This window comes from Dama dama, chromosome 2 (assembly GCF_033118175.1).
Source record: "Dama dama isolate Ldn47 chromosome 2, ASM3311817v1, whole genome shotgun sequence".
Taxonomy (NCBI): Eukaryota; Metazoa; Chordata; class Mammalia; order Artiodactyla; family Cervidae; genus Dama; species Dama dama.
Genome location: NC_083682.1, coordinates 9742265 through 9755062, shown reverse-complemented (window position 1 = coordinate 9755062; position 12798 = coordinate 9742265). Strand labels below are relative to the sequence as shown.

General features: G+C 51.7%; 2 protein-coding genes across 9 annotated transcripts; one reads left to right on the top strand and one right to left on the bottom strand.

The window, feature by feature from the left end:
- Nucleotides 1-123: 123 nt before the first annotated feature.
- Nucleotides 124-12558, bottom strand: BSCL2 (BSCL2 lipid droplet biogenesis associated, seipin). 8 transcript variants are annotated; one of them, XM_061165539.1, is made up of 13 exons: nucleotides 12340-12558; nucleotides 11999-12185; nucleotides 9938-10150; nucleotides 8041-8357; nucleotides 6734-6815; nucleotides 3214-3357; nucleotides 2155-2289; nucleotides 1874-1971; nucleotides 1150-1291; nucleotides 943-1008; nucleotides 679-769; nucleotides 504-584; nucleotides 124-363 (listed from the first exon to the last, which is right to left on the bottom strand). In XM_061165539.1, the coding sequence occupies exons 3-13, from the start codon at nucleotides 10028-10030 to the stop codon at nucleotides 221-223; spliced, it is 1392 nt and encodes a 463-aa protein (XP_061021522.1). In that variant the 5' UTR covers nucleotides 10031-10150; nucleotides 11999-12185; nucleotides 12340-12558; the 3' UTR covers nucleotides 124-220. The 8 variants fall into 8 exon arrangements, with proteins under 8 accessions (XP_061021522.1, XP_061021539.1, XP_061021530.1 ...); XM_061165556.1 differs by lacking the exon at nucleotides 11999-12185 and adding an exon at nucleotides 11818-11946; XM_061165547.1 differs by having other exon boundaries at nucleotides 12395-12558.
- Nucleotides 10164-11811, top strand: GNG3 (G protein subunit gamma 3). The gene is made up of 3 exons (XM_061165627.1): nucleotides 10164-10755; nucleotides 11157-11256; nucleotides 11531-11811. Exons 2-3 carry the CDS (start codon nucleotides 11158-11160, stop codon nucleotides 11657-11659), a joined length of 228 nt encoding a protein of 75 aa, XP_061021610.1. The 5' UTR covers nucleotides 10164-10755; nucleotide 11157; the 3' UTR covers nucleotides 11660-11811.
- Nucleotides 12559-12798: the final 240 nt, after the last annotated feature.

The window sequence follows — 12798 nt, the reverse complement described above, 5'->3', positions numbered from 1 at the left end:
AGGGCCTAGAGGTCTTCTGCATCCGTGGCCCCTGACAAGACCACCTCCTCCAGTCAGGGCGGGGAATGCCTGGGGAACACCAGGTTTTTAAATGACCCTGAATCCACTTCAGAGTCAGGGAGGCAGCTGGCACGAAAATAGTTTATTATTGGGGGAGCCCCGGAGAGAGAAAGGGAGCAGGTGGAAAAGGGCCAGCATGTGGGGACTCGGCCCTACTCGCTCAGGAGCTAGAGCAGATGGGGCGCTGTCGGACGGAGCCCACAGAGGGCTCCGAGCTGCCCACGGTCTCGGGGGCAGGGGCAGAGCCAGAGGCAGCCAGGTTGGCCTCCGTCAGCAGAGCTGCATCTTCCCAGGAGCCTGAACCTGGGCCAGGGGAGAGAAAACGAAATCTGAAAGGGGAAATTCCAGGCCAGGGGCCCCGCCCCCGCCCAGGGTAGCCTCCGCCCTGCCCACATGCCCCCCCCCCCCCCCCCCCCCGGGTCCTGCCGCACAGCGTCCCTCACCATCACTGGCCTCGGGCTCCAGTTCCTCCTCGCCACTCAGGGGCTGTTGGTCTGTTTTCTCCTCCTCGGACAGCTGGCCTTCTGCAGCCCCAGGGGGGAAGACAGAGGTCAGTCTGGAGGAGGCTGAAGGGGAGGACCGAGGAGGAGTCAGGAAGGTCGGGCGGCTCCACCATACCTGTCCCAGAGGGATCCACGTGGCTCTCACCGTCCTCTGTAACAGGTGACAGCTGGGGGGACTCCTCCTGGCCTTGGGGCCCTGTGCCTCCAAAGGGGGTAGAGGACAGGACAGGACTAGGGTGGCTGTGCCTGGATGGCAGTGCCAATGTCACCCCGTCCCGTCTTTCTCTTGACCTTCAGCTTAGCAGGCAAGCACCTAAAGCCTCATTCTGGATGGCGCAGGAGCACCCCCCTCACCCAGCCCCCAGCCATCACCTCTACCTGGCTGATGGGCAGAGATCTTTTGCTGGACTTCCTTGCGGGAGCGTTTTCGGTTTCGGATGTTTACCTGTGGAGGGGAAACTCCTGAGCAGCAAGGCCTGCCTTCCCTCACCGGAGTGACTGAACCCTTCTGCCCCAGCCCCCAACACGCCCCGGCCCACTCCCCAAAGAAGAACCATGAAGGGGAGAGGAAGGGGTCCTTTGAGACCTGCAAAGAGAGGCGCTGCCGGGGCCAGACGCCCCCCCACACCCACTGCATGTAGCTGAAGAGCACAATGACGCTGAGGAAGGTGAAGTTGCTGGCGACACCTACGAAGGCGCAGGTCATCGGGAAGTTGTACAGTAGGTACCTGAAGCAGGGAGTAGACAGGAGGGGAGTACAGCTACCAGGGAGTGCCAGCCTTCTCATCTCCCAGAAGTAATTTCTAGGGCAGTTCACTAGAGCTTGGTGAGAGCTGGTCTCCGCCCTCTGCCTCCTACCCACTGAGCCAGCGGTTCAAGAGAACATTTCTCCACTCTGACTGCACATGACCTCCCCCGGGGGTGCTTTCAGGAAGGCTGATGGCTGGGGACTTCCCTGACTAAGGTCCAGTGGCTAAGACTCCACTCCCAAAGCAGGGGGCCTGGGTTCAATCCCTGGTTGGTCAGGGAATTAGATCCCACATGCTGCAACTGAAAGCTGGCACAGCCAAATAAATAAATATTAAAAAAAAAAAGTCTGGCAGCCAGATAGGACCATAACAAATCCTAGTCTTGGGGGTGGGGCCCAGGCATCGGTATTTTTCTAAAAGTTCCTCAGGCTCCTGATATGTGATGTGCAGCCAGGGCTGAGAACCTGTGGCCCAGGCAAAGCCCGTCACCTCTGCTTAGGACCCTCTTCACTTAAGGACAGGCCCACGAGGGCTGCCCAGGCCACGTGGGCACTGCCTCACCTGAGCCCAGTGAAGTGGGCGTGGATGCGGAGGTAGGCTCCGTACATCTGGATGCGCTTGCTGTGGATCTCGATGATGGCTCCAGTGGTCGGCACATACTGTGGGCGGGAGGGCAGTGGCGGCAGCACATCAGGTCAGGATCCTGCTGTCACGCTTACCAGCCCAATCTGAGGCCCGCTTCCAGCCTCCACCGCGGTCCCTCCTGACCGAGCCCGGAAGCTCCTTGGGTAAAATTCTGGGCTTGTGGGGAGGGCTGTCTCCTGTCCTCCTCCTCTCCTTACCGAGTTTTCTCTGTATTCTGGGTATAGCTCCACCTCCAAGAGCTGCTTCTGCTCCGCAAAGCCAAACAGCAGGAGGCTAGAGAAGACCAGTGTGTCGAGCATCTGGAGCAGGCTTGAGCGGTAATGTAGCATCACCTGCCAGGGCCAGGGAAGAGAGGCTGGGGACGGGCGCCGACCCTCAAAACCACCCCTGAACAGGGAGGAGAGGCTGGGGATGGGCGCCGACCCTCAAAACCACCCCTGAACAGGGAGGAGAGGCTGGGCATGGGTGCCCACCCTCAAAACCACCCCTGAGCAGGGTATGAAGGCGGCTTCTTCCTTAGGTCCCCTACTCCCTTTCACTTCCTACCATGCCCCAAGTCTCGACCCCATCATTGCAAAAGTTTGAAGACATCCCTGCCCTGCCCTTCCCAACCACATGTCTCTATTCCAATACAACAAAGTCTCCTCTTCTAAGAAAGCCTCCCAGGTGAAGCCCCACACCATCTGTCATCTACCTTTCCCCAGCATGGTTCTATAATCTAGAACAGGGTACCATCTATTCTAGTACACTGGAACTAGTACACACGCCAGTGTACCATCTGAGGCTTTTTTCCCCCATGTGGACATTCAGGAATTTGCTTCATGAGATGGTTCAGTTGACAGTTAAGAAACGGAGTCTAACATTTATTGAACACCCACTATTTCCTCATGGAATTCCAAACCAGTCTATGAGGGAGTTACTACTATATTTGCTTCAAGGGGTTAAGTAAGTTGGCCCTCAGCTAGTATGTTTCTGAGTGAGGACTTGAGGCCTGGTCTCGCTGGCTCCAAAAAAGCCCGTTTTCAGGGCGGCACCACTCTTCAGACTTTAGCCCCAAAGATGGGTGTGCTCATTGGAGGTCTGGGGCGGGGGGGAGGGGGCGTTTATCTGGTTTGGTAAACTGACACCTCTTGCCATGCTGAAGTGTCCGTGTCTGTGTCTCAGACCTCAGAATGTTTTCTCCTGAAGCCTCACCCAGATACTCTGACATCTGTCATCATTCTCCACAACCTCCTAGACAGGCCATGGACACTCACGGAGCGTGACGAGGTGGAGATGATCCGGCCGCCTCTGGTGTAGCATGAGATGGTGACCAAGAACATGCCCAAATCTTGATTCACAGGAGACTCTGGCAGCTCAAGCTCTAAGGTAACGCGGTACGGCTGTCCATACATCAGTACCTGCCCAAGGTGGTCGGCATCTCTTTCAAAAAAATTTTTTTAATTGCACTGTCCCTGTCCCACCTCCCCGCTACCCCTCCAAATACAATTTCCTCCACTATGAAAACAGGCCTCTCAAATCTCCCTCTTCCCAAGAAGGTGCTGCCCCCTTCTGGTAGCTGAATCCCTCTCACTTCTGAGATCTTCAGTATCGACACTCCTGAATCACTCTGTTCGAGAAAAGTTGTGTCACATTTCTTTTCCAAAAGTGAACCGTCATGGTGCCAACTGGGCCATCTGTGACTCAGGCCTCTTTGTCCCCGTGAGGCCATCCCCTCGGGCCCAGCCTGCCTTCACTTACATTACTAATTAGCAGAGTGCCAAAAGCACTCACCATTTCCCTAGCTAGCTCTCCCACAGTAACTGTGTCCTTCTGGGTCCCTTACCTTGGTTCTGTTGGTAGAACCCTGAGACTCACAGTGGGAAGGCATCTTCACTGGGATTAAGCTCAAAAGATTAAAGATTTGCCACCAAACATACCCTAGTTATTCCTGACCATTCCTATACTCCTCTAATCCTATATTTGACTATGCTTGTCCTGTGCATGACCCCCTCAGGGTGATCCACAAGGATTACAGGGGTGATGGTAAAGCTTTTGGTTTTAACCAAAGAGGGAATGGATTTAAAAAAAATGTTTTTTGAAAAAAAAGAGTGCCCTAACCCTAATAGTGAGGGCTTCCCTGGTGGGTCAGATGGTAAAGAATCTGCCAACCCAGGCTCGATCCCTGGGTTTGGAAGATCCCCTGGAGAAGGGCATGGCAACCCACTCCAGTATTTGTGCCTGGAGAGTCCCATGGACAGAGGAGCCTGGTGGGCTACAGCCCACAAGGCTGCACAGGGTTGGACACGACTGAAGTGACTTAGCACAAACGCACACAACCCTAATAGTGAACTATCTAGATTTACTGCTATGAAGGTACTTTGAGCATTTTATCCCGAGAGTAACAGGTGAAAATCCACTGATCAAAATTTCTTTATATACTTTCTTATTTTCAGTCTGAATTATTATTTTTTACCTTTTGTTGTTCGTTTCTTTGACCACACTGTGCAGCATATGGGATCTTAGTTCCCCGACGAGGGAATGAACCCGCACTCCTTGCATTGGAAGTGCAGAGTCTTAACCCCTAAACCACCAGGGAAGTCCCTTCAGTCTGACTCTCTTGAAAAAAATGGATTCCATGAGAGTCCTACCCCCATGCAGAGGCCAGGTAATCTAAGCTGGCTGCTTCACTGAATTCTTTGAAACATTAAAACAGGTAGTTCTCTGGGTGAGCAGGAGGGAAATGGGGAGTGACTGCTAGGTATTGGGTATGAGTTTTTTTCTGGGGTGATGAAAATGTTCTCAAATTGATTATGGTGACTGTTGCTCAGCTGTGAATATATTAAAAACGACTGAACCGTACATTTTGAATGGGTGACTTGTATGCTATTCCAATTATATAGCAATAAAGATTTATATATAATATATATATATATAATAAATATATATTTATTTATTTTGTGTTGGTATCACCAAATCAATGTACATGAGTTTGAGTAAACTCCGGGAGTTAGTGACGGACAGGGAGGCCTAGCGTGCTGCAGTCTGTGGGGTTGTAGAGTTGGACACGACCGAGCGACTAAACTGATGTATATACACACACATATATGTATTTGTTTCTTTTTAAGCCAGTAATTATGTCATCTCCTCCAAGGGGATCCAAAAATTGCTAATACCAGAATCTTGTGAAGGACTCCTGCCTTTGTTCACATTTGTCTGCCTGACGGAGAAATCTCCATTCCCACATTGAGCCTCACCATCGCCATAGTCTCCAGAAGACCTAATTCTTTGCAAATGCTTCTGAAATACAGGAACTGCATCTTTGCTACTTAATGCAATGTAGAGATTTCCATCAATCCTGTGAGCTCTTTGAAGCAGGACAACATCTACTTCTAAACAAGCTGTTACCCACAAAATAGACCCATTATTTCACTCACTCATTCAAAAATGTTCACTAGAAATCAATGAAATGATCAAGCTGCTTTACTTATTGGGGAACTTGGGCCTCACCCTTCATCCTTCCACTCCTTCCTCCCCCAGCAGTCTGGTACCTGATGGTTTTAGGCTCCCTGTGTCACCAACCATTACCATCTACAACAGGAAGCCACACAACAGCATGCACCATCCCAGGTGTAGATGTACTGTGACCTTGTTTCTACTCCCCTCTCAATATATTCCATTTATTATTATTATTGAGCCACAAAAACACAATGAACCGATGTTTTCACAGAATATTCTATAGTACTCTCCACATTACTTTCCTGAGTAGCAGAACTAAATAGATAATCCTCTGTCTCACAATGCCCAACACTCCACTCCACCACTTTTTTTGACCATGCTGTGCAACGTGCAGGATCTTAGCTCCTGAACCAGATTTGAACCAGGACCCCCGGCAGTGAAAGTGCGGAGTCCTAACCACTGGACTGCCAGGAAATTCTCCACTTCACCACTTTGAAATCTCCATTTGGGATCCACTCATCCCACCTGGTAAGCTTTCTGGATAGTGGTACTCTGGCGGTACATGGGAAGATGTCACAAGATACACAGTCTTCCGGGTTATTTGTATTGTCAACCCCAGGGGGTCCAAAACTCTATAGCTTACATTCCTCCCTTCAGAGTGACCATTTATTTCTATCCTCCGTATTTTCTATCTTCAGGTCAGTATCCTCCCAAGTACAATTTTTGAAAAATCATTTTCAAATGATTTTTAAACTTTTAGTTTGACCACTGATTACTTCTCATTATGCTGCTGACAAGTCAAAATACTCTGGTGATCAGAAATGCTGTTGATCCTCCAGGGTCCTTCTGAAGTGTTCTGGGATCCTACCCTTTTGCAGAGCTTCAACCAACTTCCCTAATAAAGAAGGATGCATTCCTACTTTGCATTTCCCAGGGCTTTCAGGTTTATTGAAGATATACTGGCATTTGGCCAGTCCTCTGGCACAGTACCCTTTGTAATGGAAGGTTACGTGTATCTCTCAATAGTGTCATAACAACATACTTTCAAAATTCTTGGGTGGATTCCATCCTAGTTCAGTGAGATAGCTGGTTTCTTTAAGTTCTTTTAGATCTAAAACACCCCTTTATCTAGCAGATATGGCCTGGCTGAAACAATTTAAGGAGGAAAGAATAACCCATTCAATTCATTTGGACTTCAATTTTTTTTAACCTCCCTTTCCTTGAAAGCTTTCCTTTTAGTCTCTGTTACTCAGTCCCTGATATCAAGGTCTTTCCCAGGTGTTCTTGTTTCAAGTCATCAAAGCTCTAATGAAACCTCTGTTCAGTTCCCATACTCACCCGATCACGTCCACCCTTAGCCAGTGTGACATTGGCAACAGGGAACGAGCAGAGTAAGGAGGTGGAGGATTCGCAGTCCGTCCTAAATGAGAATGAGGATGATACTCTGCTAAGTTACAGTCTGCCTTACTTATCCACACACCTCCTGGGCCCCTGGGACTCCCTTTCCTGTCCTCCATCCTTTCTTCCAGAACAGGTATCCTTCTCTGTTATAGAGAGACGGAGAAGAAGTGCAGCCAGGAGACTCAAGACACTAGAATGAGTCTTTTAAATTCTCTCTCTGCTACTTGTGTTTATTTCTTCTCATGAAGGTAGACATTCTTAAATGGAAACCTATGGACACTTAGCTGACTAGTTTCAGACTTAATTGTTTCTAAAGACTTACTTGGGAAGCTGATAAAAATGCAGATTCCTAAAAAAATAAAACAGATTCCTGGGTACTACCCCTCTAGATTCTGATTCCAAAGTTCTGGTCTGGGGCCTAGTTCGAGAAAACTCCTCCAAAGGGACCCACAGCGGCTTACAGACCCTTCCAACTGTAGGCAAAATTTCACATGGGCATGTATCAATAAGTAGGTTCTTATGACAGGAAGGGCCATAGCTTTCATGAGATCCATGCCTACTAAAAGTTTAAGCAGCTCTGCCTTAGAAATTATGGCTCATGACCAGGGATTCAGGACATGGAAAGAAAAAAGAAAAAAACAACTTTGGACCATTGATAATAGTCTCCTTATCAGCACCTCTTGATTGGTCCTGTAGTCATTTTTAAAAGAAGGGGAGAGAATTTGGCAGGATCTGTAAAATGGGAAGGAAGTGAGGATTCAGACAAGTAGGACTCTGGGAGTTTGTGAACCTAGACACCTTGTTTTCATAAGCTCTATTGCAGCAGACAACGAGCAGTGGGAAGAAGTGATATGAAAGGCAAATACCGCTTTCCTCATATCTTCTCTACTGAAGGCCAGATTAGTTCTGAGATGAGTTGAGAGGTTGGGTTAGCTTAAAAGTCTACAGTAGCCCTGAGAGAGGTCTGATCCAGCCTAAATTGAATTGACCCTCATAATGACAGTCTAGGAGAGGGCTTTTTTGGTTTGTTTTTTAAACCAGATTTCAGTAACCAGAGACAGGACTAGGGCCCTAGAGCCCTACTAGCCCAGACCTGGCCCAACATTGGGCTATAAGTCAATATAAGTGCACTAGGCTCAAGTGTCCTCCTCTGTAAATAAGAGGGCTTTCCTCAATATGCGCCAATGGTACTTGCAGAAATTCTCTCACAGGATTCCTCTACTTTGATAGAAGACCCTTCTCACCTGTAGTGGAAATGCACAGGGCTGAGGTGGCTGACTGTCGGCATGTAGGAATAGTAGAAGGAGCCATAGAGGAAGACAGACACCCAGAGCAGGAGGAGGATGGTACAGAAGAACACTCCAAACTGCAGTAGCAGCTTGCGGGCACGGCCTGCCATGACGTGGCCCATCTCCTGGGCCCACAGTAAGGCAGGTACTGGTGGGTCATTGACCATGACGGGGAGTGCAGGGGGTCTGACCCCGGGTTCAGGCTTTGGGTTCCTAGGTGCTTTGCCACCTGGACGCCACTCCTGGCCATGGGACGAAGCAGCTGGTGGTTCCTGGAAAAATACCGAGAAGGGGAAAGAATGGCTCGTTTCACCGGGGAGGTGAGGACAAAAAAGACACGCTGACCAGAATGGCTTTGAGGAACCAGAGACAGCAAGACATAGCAAAGCCTTTGTTTCATATGGCTTTTCTCCAACTGATTGTGTTTCTCAGCCAATTATCCCTTCCCATCCTCCACTGAGCTTTCTCACCACCCCCCTGTGCTAGAGTTCCTCAGCTGAACCCATCCTCGGGTCACCTGATTTTAGGACAGGCCACTTTGATGGTCATTCATAGCAACATATTACATACAGAGGATGAACGCCTTAAAATTCTTCTAAGGCGGATTTATACACACGATTCCACACTGCGAGGTGGCTGCACGGGGAGAATTCGCGACTTGTCTAAGGTCGCACAGGCGGACTCAAAGCCAGCAACCTCAAGCGCAGCTACTATTGCCTCCCGAGTTGTTTCTCTCCTCCTGGCGCTGCGCTCGCTCCCAGACAAGACCGCGCTCCATGCCCGACAGGGCGTCCTGCGGCCAACGGCCGCTTGCGGCCAGACCCCTCCGATTAGGTGACCGGCGCGTTGCCCAGAGACCCCACGCAACTGCACCACCATAGAAGCCATCCAGCCCGCAGCGTCAGCTCCGCAGACTCACCAGTCGCGCGCGCTGCCAGGGCAACGGCGAGAAGGCACTTCCGCCTCCCAGGGAAGTTCCGCCCCCTTCCGCCGGCCGCCTCTGTAGCGGAGGGGAGCGGGCCTTGTCCGGGGCGGGGCCCGGCGCAGGGGGCGGGGCCTTCCAGACGGCCAGGTTCCCACCTCCAAGCACCCGGCACTCTCCCTCTCTGTGGTCCGTTACCCCCTCCCCCTTTGGTAACCAAAACCAAAGCGGATAGGCATCTCCCTCCAGGCTCCAAGATATGCTCCAGGAAATGCTGAATCAGCAGCATCCCTCTCAGCCAGCCCCTCGAGGCCGCAATCGCGGCACTCCGCCTACACCTTCACTATCAGTCATTTAACCCCCAAAAGGGGGAGAGGCGGGCGTCCGACAGGAGCTGATTTTTATTGCGCACATCTCCTTGGACCCGTGGGCTTCCAAGGCAGAGAGCATTCACCCCGGGAACGTTGCAATCTGCGGGTACCTAGGAATTTTGCGTGATGCGCCGGCATCACGCAATAGGAGCTGACTGGCCCCTATTCACAAGAGTGGTAGCATTTCAGGCCCGTGATTTGTCTCCAGCTTTAAAGACGCGCCATCGACCTCCTCCGACCCTAACCAGACTTTTTCTCTGAGTTCCCACAGCGCATTATCTAGACTAGGTCTTGGCGGGTGGCACTTTCTATTTTGTATACGTCTATTCACCCCAAACAAGATCCCTCAGAGGGTAAGGTCAGTGTTGTGCACATCTTTGCACTCCCCACAGCACCACGCACAACGCTGCAGACGTTAAGAGGCAATTTCTCAAACCAACACACACACACACAGACACACACACACAGACACACACACACACACACACACACACACACACACACACACGCATCCAGGAAGTCCATCTATTTCCAGAAACACCCACCGACTCTCCCCTACCTCTTCTTTGTCGGATTCTTTGATCTGGTCTCTGCATGCCTCTTTTTCCCCAGCTTCTCCTTCTTCTCTTTGGTCTGCCATTTCTTCAGACATCTTTCTGATGGACCTTGCTGCCCTTGGATTCTCCACTTGTAGCTAGAATGTTAAGTGGTGATCTAGAAGCTGAAACCTGTAGCTCATCACATTTTCCTGGATATGGGGAATGGAGGGTCCCTGGAAGAGAAACGAAGATTCAGGTGCTAAATGCTGTGTCAGGGTAGAGGGAGGAGGGATGGAGGGGGCGACTGCCCAGCTGATGTCAGAATTTCAAATGAGCAGGGTCTCACGCAGTCTCTACTGACTTCACTGCAGGGGCTGTCACAGGTCCAGACCACCCCATTTGAGGGGGGTGTCTGCCTGGGACTCAGCTACTTCCAGCTCCTTTGGGGAGGGCTCTAGCCCAGACTCTGGATGCCTGCAATGGGGAAGGGCAGGCAGTGAAACGTTAACAGTGGGGGTGTGCACAGGGGCTGCAGGCAGCAGCCAGGCTCCCCCACTGGCCAGACAGTTGGTATACGCCAGGATCTGAGCTGCTCCTTCTAGCATCCTTCATCCTTCAGGTATCAGCCAGTGCTGGAGCTGCAGAAACCCGGACCAGCCCTCCACTGGCCTCTGACCTGACCCTCCCCAGTGGCCTTCTCTGTTTTAGCTGCTTCTGCTGCAGCGTCAGATACTCTCAGCTGCAACTCCCTGCAAGGTGGGGTACCCATCTCAGGCAGAAGGTTTTGGTGCACCCCACTGATCATATTCCTTGGGACTGTCGCTGCCTGTGGCCTCAGGTGAGTAGGGAGCATCCTGCTTTTCTCCCTTTGGGGCTTAAGGGGGCAGGTGGGGGTTATGTGCCCTCCTTGTTAGGGTGGGTCTCTTTCTAGCTGTGGTTTTCAGAGCTAGGAACAGAGATAGCGTGAGGGCTGTAAAGCCTTCAGTCATTCATATGTTTGATGATCTGTAGCCCAGGCCTTGTAGGAGTTTGGGAGCATCTCATTCCACTTCTCCGCTTCCTTAGCTGAGGAACGGGGAGATGGAAAAGGCCAGGGAGGTTGGGAATAAGAGGGGAGTAAAATATTAGGGTATATGACCCAGCTTTACAATGGTTGATGAGGCGTAATGGGGGAACGGGGCCTTCAGCTGAAATTGTGCAGGGCCCCCTAGCACGCTCTGAGCTGTCTCTTTTCTCCAGGATGAAAGGGGAGACCCCTGTGAACAGCACTATGAGTATTGGGCAAGCCCGCAAGATGGTGGAACAGCTTAAGATCGAAGCCAGCTTGTGCCGGATAAAGGTGGGTGGGGCCCTGGATCCCATTAGTTGGCAGGCTGTACCTAGGTGCCCAAACCTCAGGCTAAGAGAGGCTTTCTTTCACTGACTCCTTGAGATCATGGAAGGAGTCTTGGCATCTGTAAGGAAAGCTGGCTCCATGTCTCTGTGGGTGATGAGGGAAGAGAAGACTGCCTTAAGGAGTCCTAAGGATGGCAAAAGATAATCTATTTGGGGAAGGAGGCTGCAGCCCCCTTCGGGATTTCTGGCTAACAATTCCCCTCCTGGCTGTGCCCCAGGTGTCCAAGGCAGCAGCAGACCTGATGACTTATTGTGATGCCCACGCCTGTGAGGACCCCCTCATCACCCCTGTGCCCACTTCGGAGAACCCTTTCCGGGAGAAGAAATTCTTCTGTGCTCTCCTCTGAGCTGCCCTGTTCCTCTTCACAACTCTTCACCTTTCCCCTCTCCCGGGCCCTTCCTTATTTATGTCAGTAACTGTCGTGAGCCCCCGAGGACCCCTGCATCCCACCCCTAGCCCTTGCCCAACCCTGTGAGGTTATCCGAAGCCCAAGCCCTCCGTCACCTGTCTGCCGTCTCCATCTCCTCGCCCCCTGCGGCAGACCCAAAGCACCCTGTGACTCGGGGCACGCGTACTCCACCCACAGAAGGGCTGTCAGACTCTGTCAGCGTCCCGCCGGCTTCCCTCTGTGACCTGCTCAGACAATGGAGAGAGGGATGGGCTGGGTGCTTGCTCTCAGTCTCACCTTGGAGCTATTGGGAGGCTAAAGCCATGTGAAGAATAAAGTCATCCAGAGTCTCAGAGGACAGCTCCTGTGTTACGGTTCTTGGGGGGAGAGGCTCATCAGTCAATAGATTTGGTGGTGGGTGCGACAGGTAGAAAGGCTTGCCATAACCAGGGAACAGGGCCAGTCAAAGCGCGTTAGACATTCTCTAGGATCAGAGATTCGCCGGGTTAGAGGGGATGGCGAGCAAGAGAAAGCGTCTCAAGTGGGAGAATTGTTACCAACGGGCACTCAGAGGCTACAGAGAGCACTCCTACACGTACACAAGAACGCGATGAAGACAAATGAAAAAGAAAACAGACCGAACCGGGCAAACTTAGGAAGGGATTCCCGAGGTAAGTCGAAGACAGGAGGTACCCAGGGAGCGGGGAGGAGCTCAGTTCCAGTTCCTGAGGAGGGGCCGGTTTTACTTCTAAGATGGCTGCGCCCACAGCAGGCCCCCCCCAAGATGGCCGCCGCCATGGGGCCCGCGCCAATACGGCGGCCGCGCGTCACAGCGTTTCACCGTACAGGGCTTCTCCGCCGGGCCCATACTTAAAATGGCGGCCCCAGGCAGCCGGAGGTCTCAATATGGTCCCTTCCGTGCTCATGTGTCTCAAAATGGCTGCCTGTGTCCTCGCCAGCCTCTCCCCAGCCCGGAGGCTGGACGTCAACGTCCACCCGATCCAGGTGAAGGCACACGGGCGGCTATAACCAAGGATCTTGGGACAAGGGAACCCCGGCAAGCACGCCGATATAGTAGGCGCCTGACGCGTGGATTT

What these genes read in the sequence shown, in the direction of transcription:
- BSCL2 (XM_061165529.1), bottom strand. Translation starts at nt 10,030, where the DNA reads ATGTCTGAAGAAATGGCAGACCAAAGAGAAGAAGGAGAAGCTGGGGAA. An exon ending in CAGAATACAGAGAAAACTCG is followed by an intron (nt 1,972 to 2,154) that starts GTAAGGAGAGGA and finishes TCCCGCCCACAG; the next exon opens with TATGTGCCGACCACTGGAGC. An exon ending in GGAGCCCGAGGCCAGTGATG is followed by an intron (nt 364 to 503) that starts GTGAGGGACGCT and finishes CCCCTGGCCCAG; the next exon opens with GTTCAGGCTCCTGGGAAGAT.
- GNG3 (XM_061165627.1), top strand. Translation starts at nt 11,158, where the DNA reads ATGAAAGGGGAGACCCCTGTGAACAGCACTATGAGTATTGGGCAAGCC. An exon ending in CCAGCTTGTGCCGGATAAAG is followed by an intron (nt 11,257 to 11,530) that starts GTGGGTGGGGCC and finishes GCTGTGCCCCAG; the next exon opens with GTGTCCAAGGCAGCAGCAGA.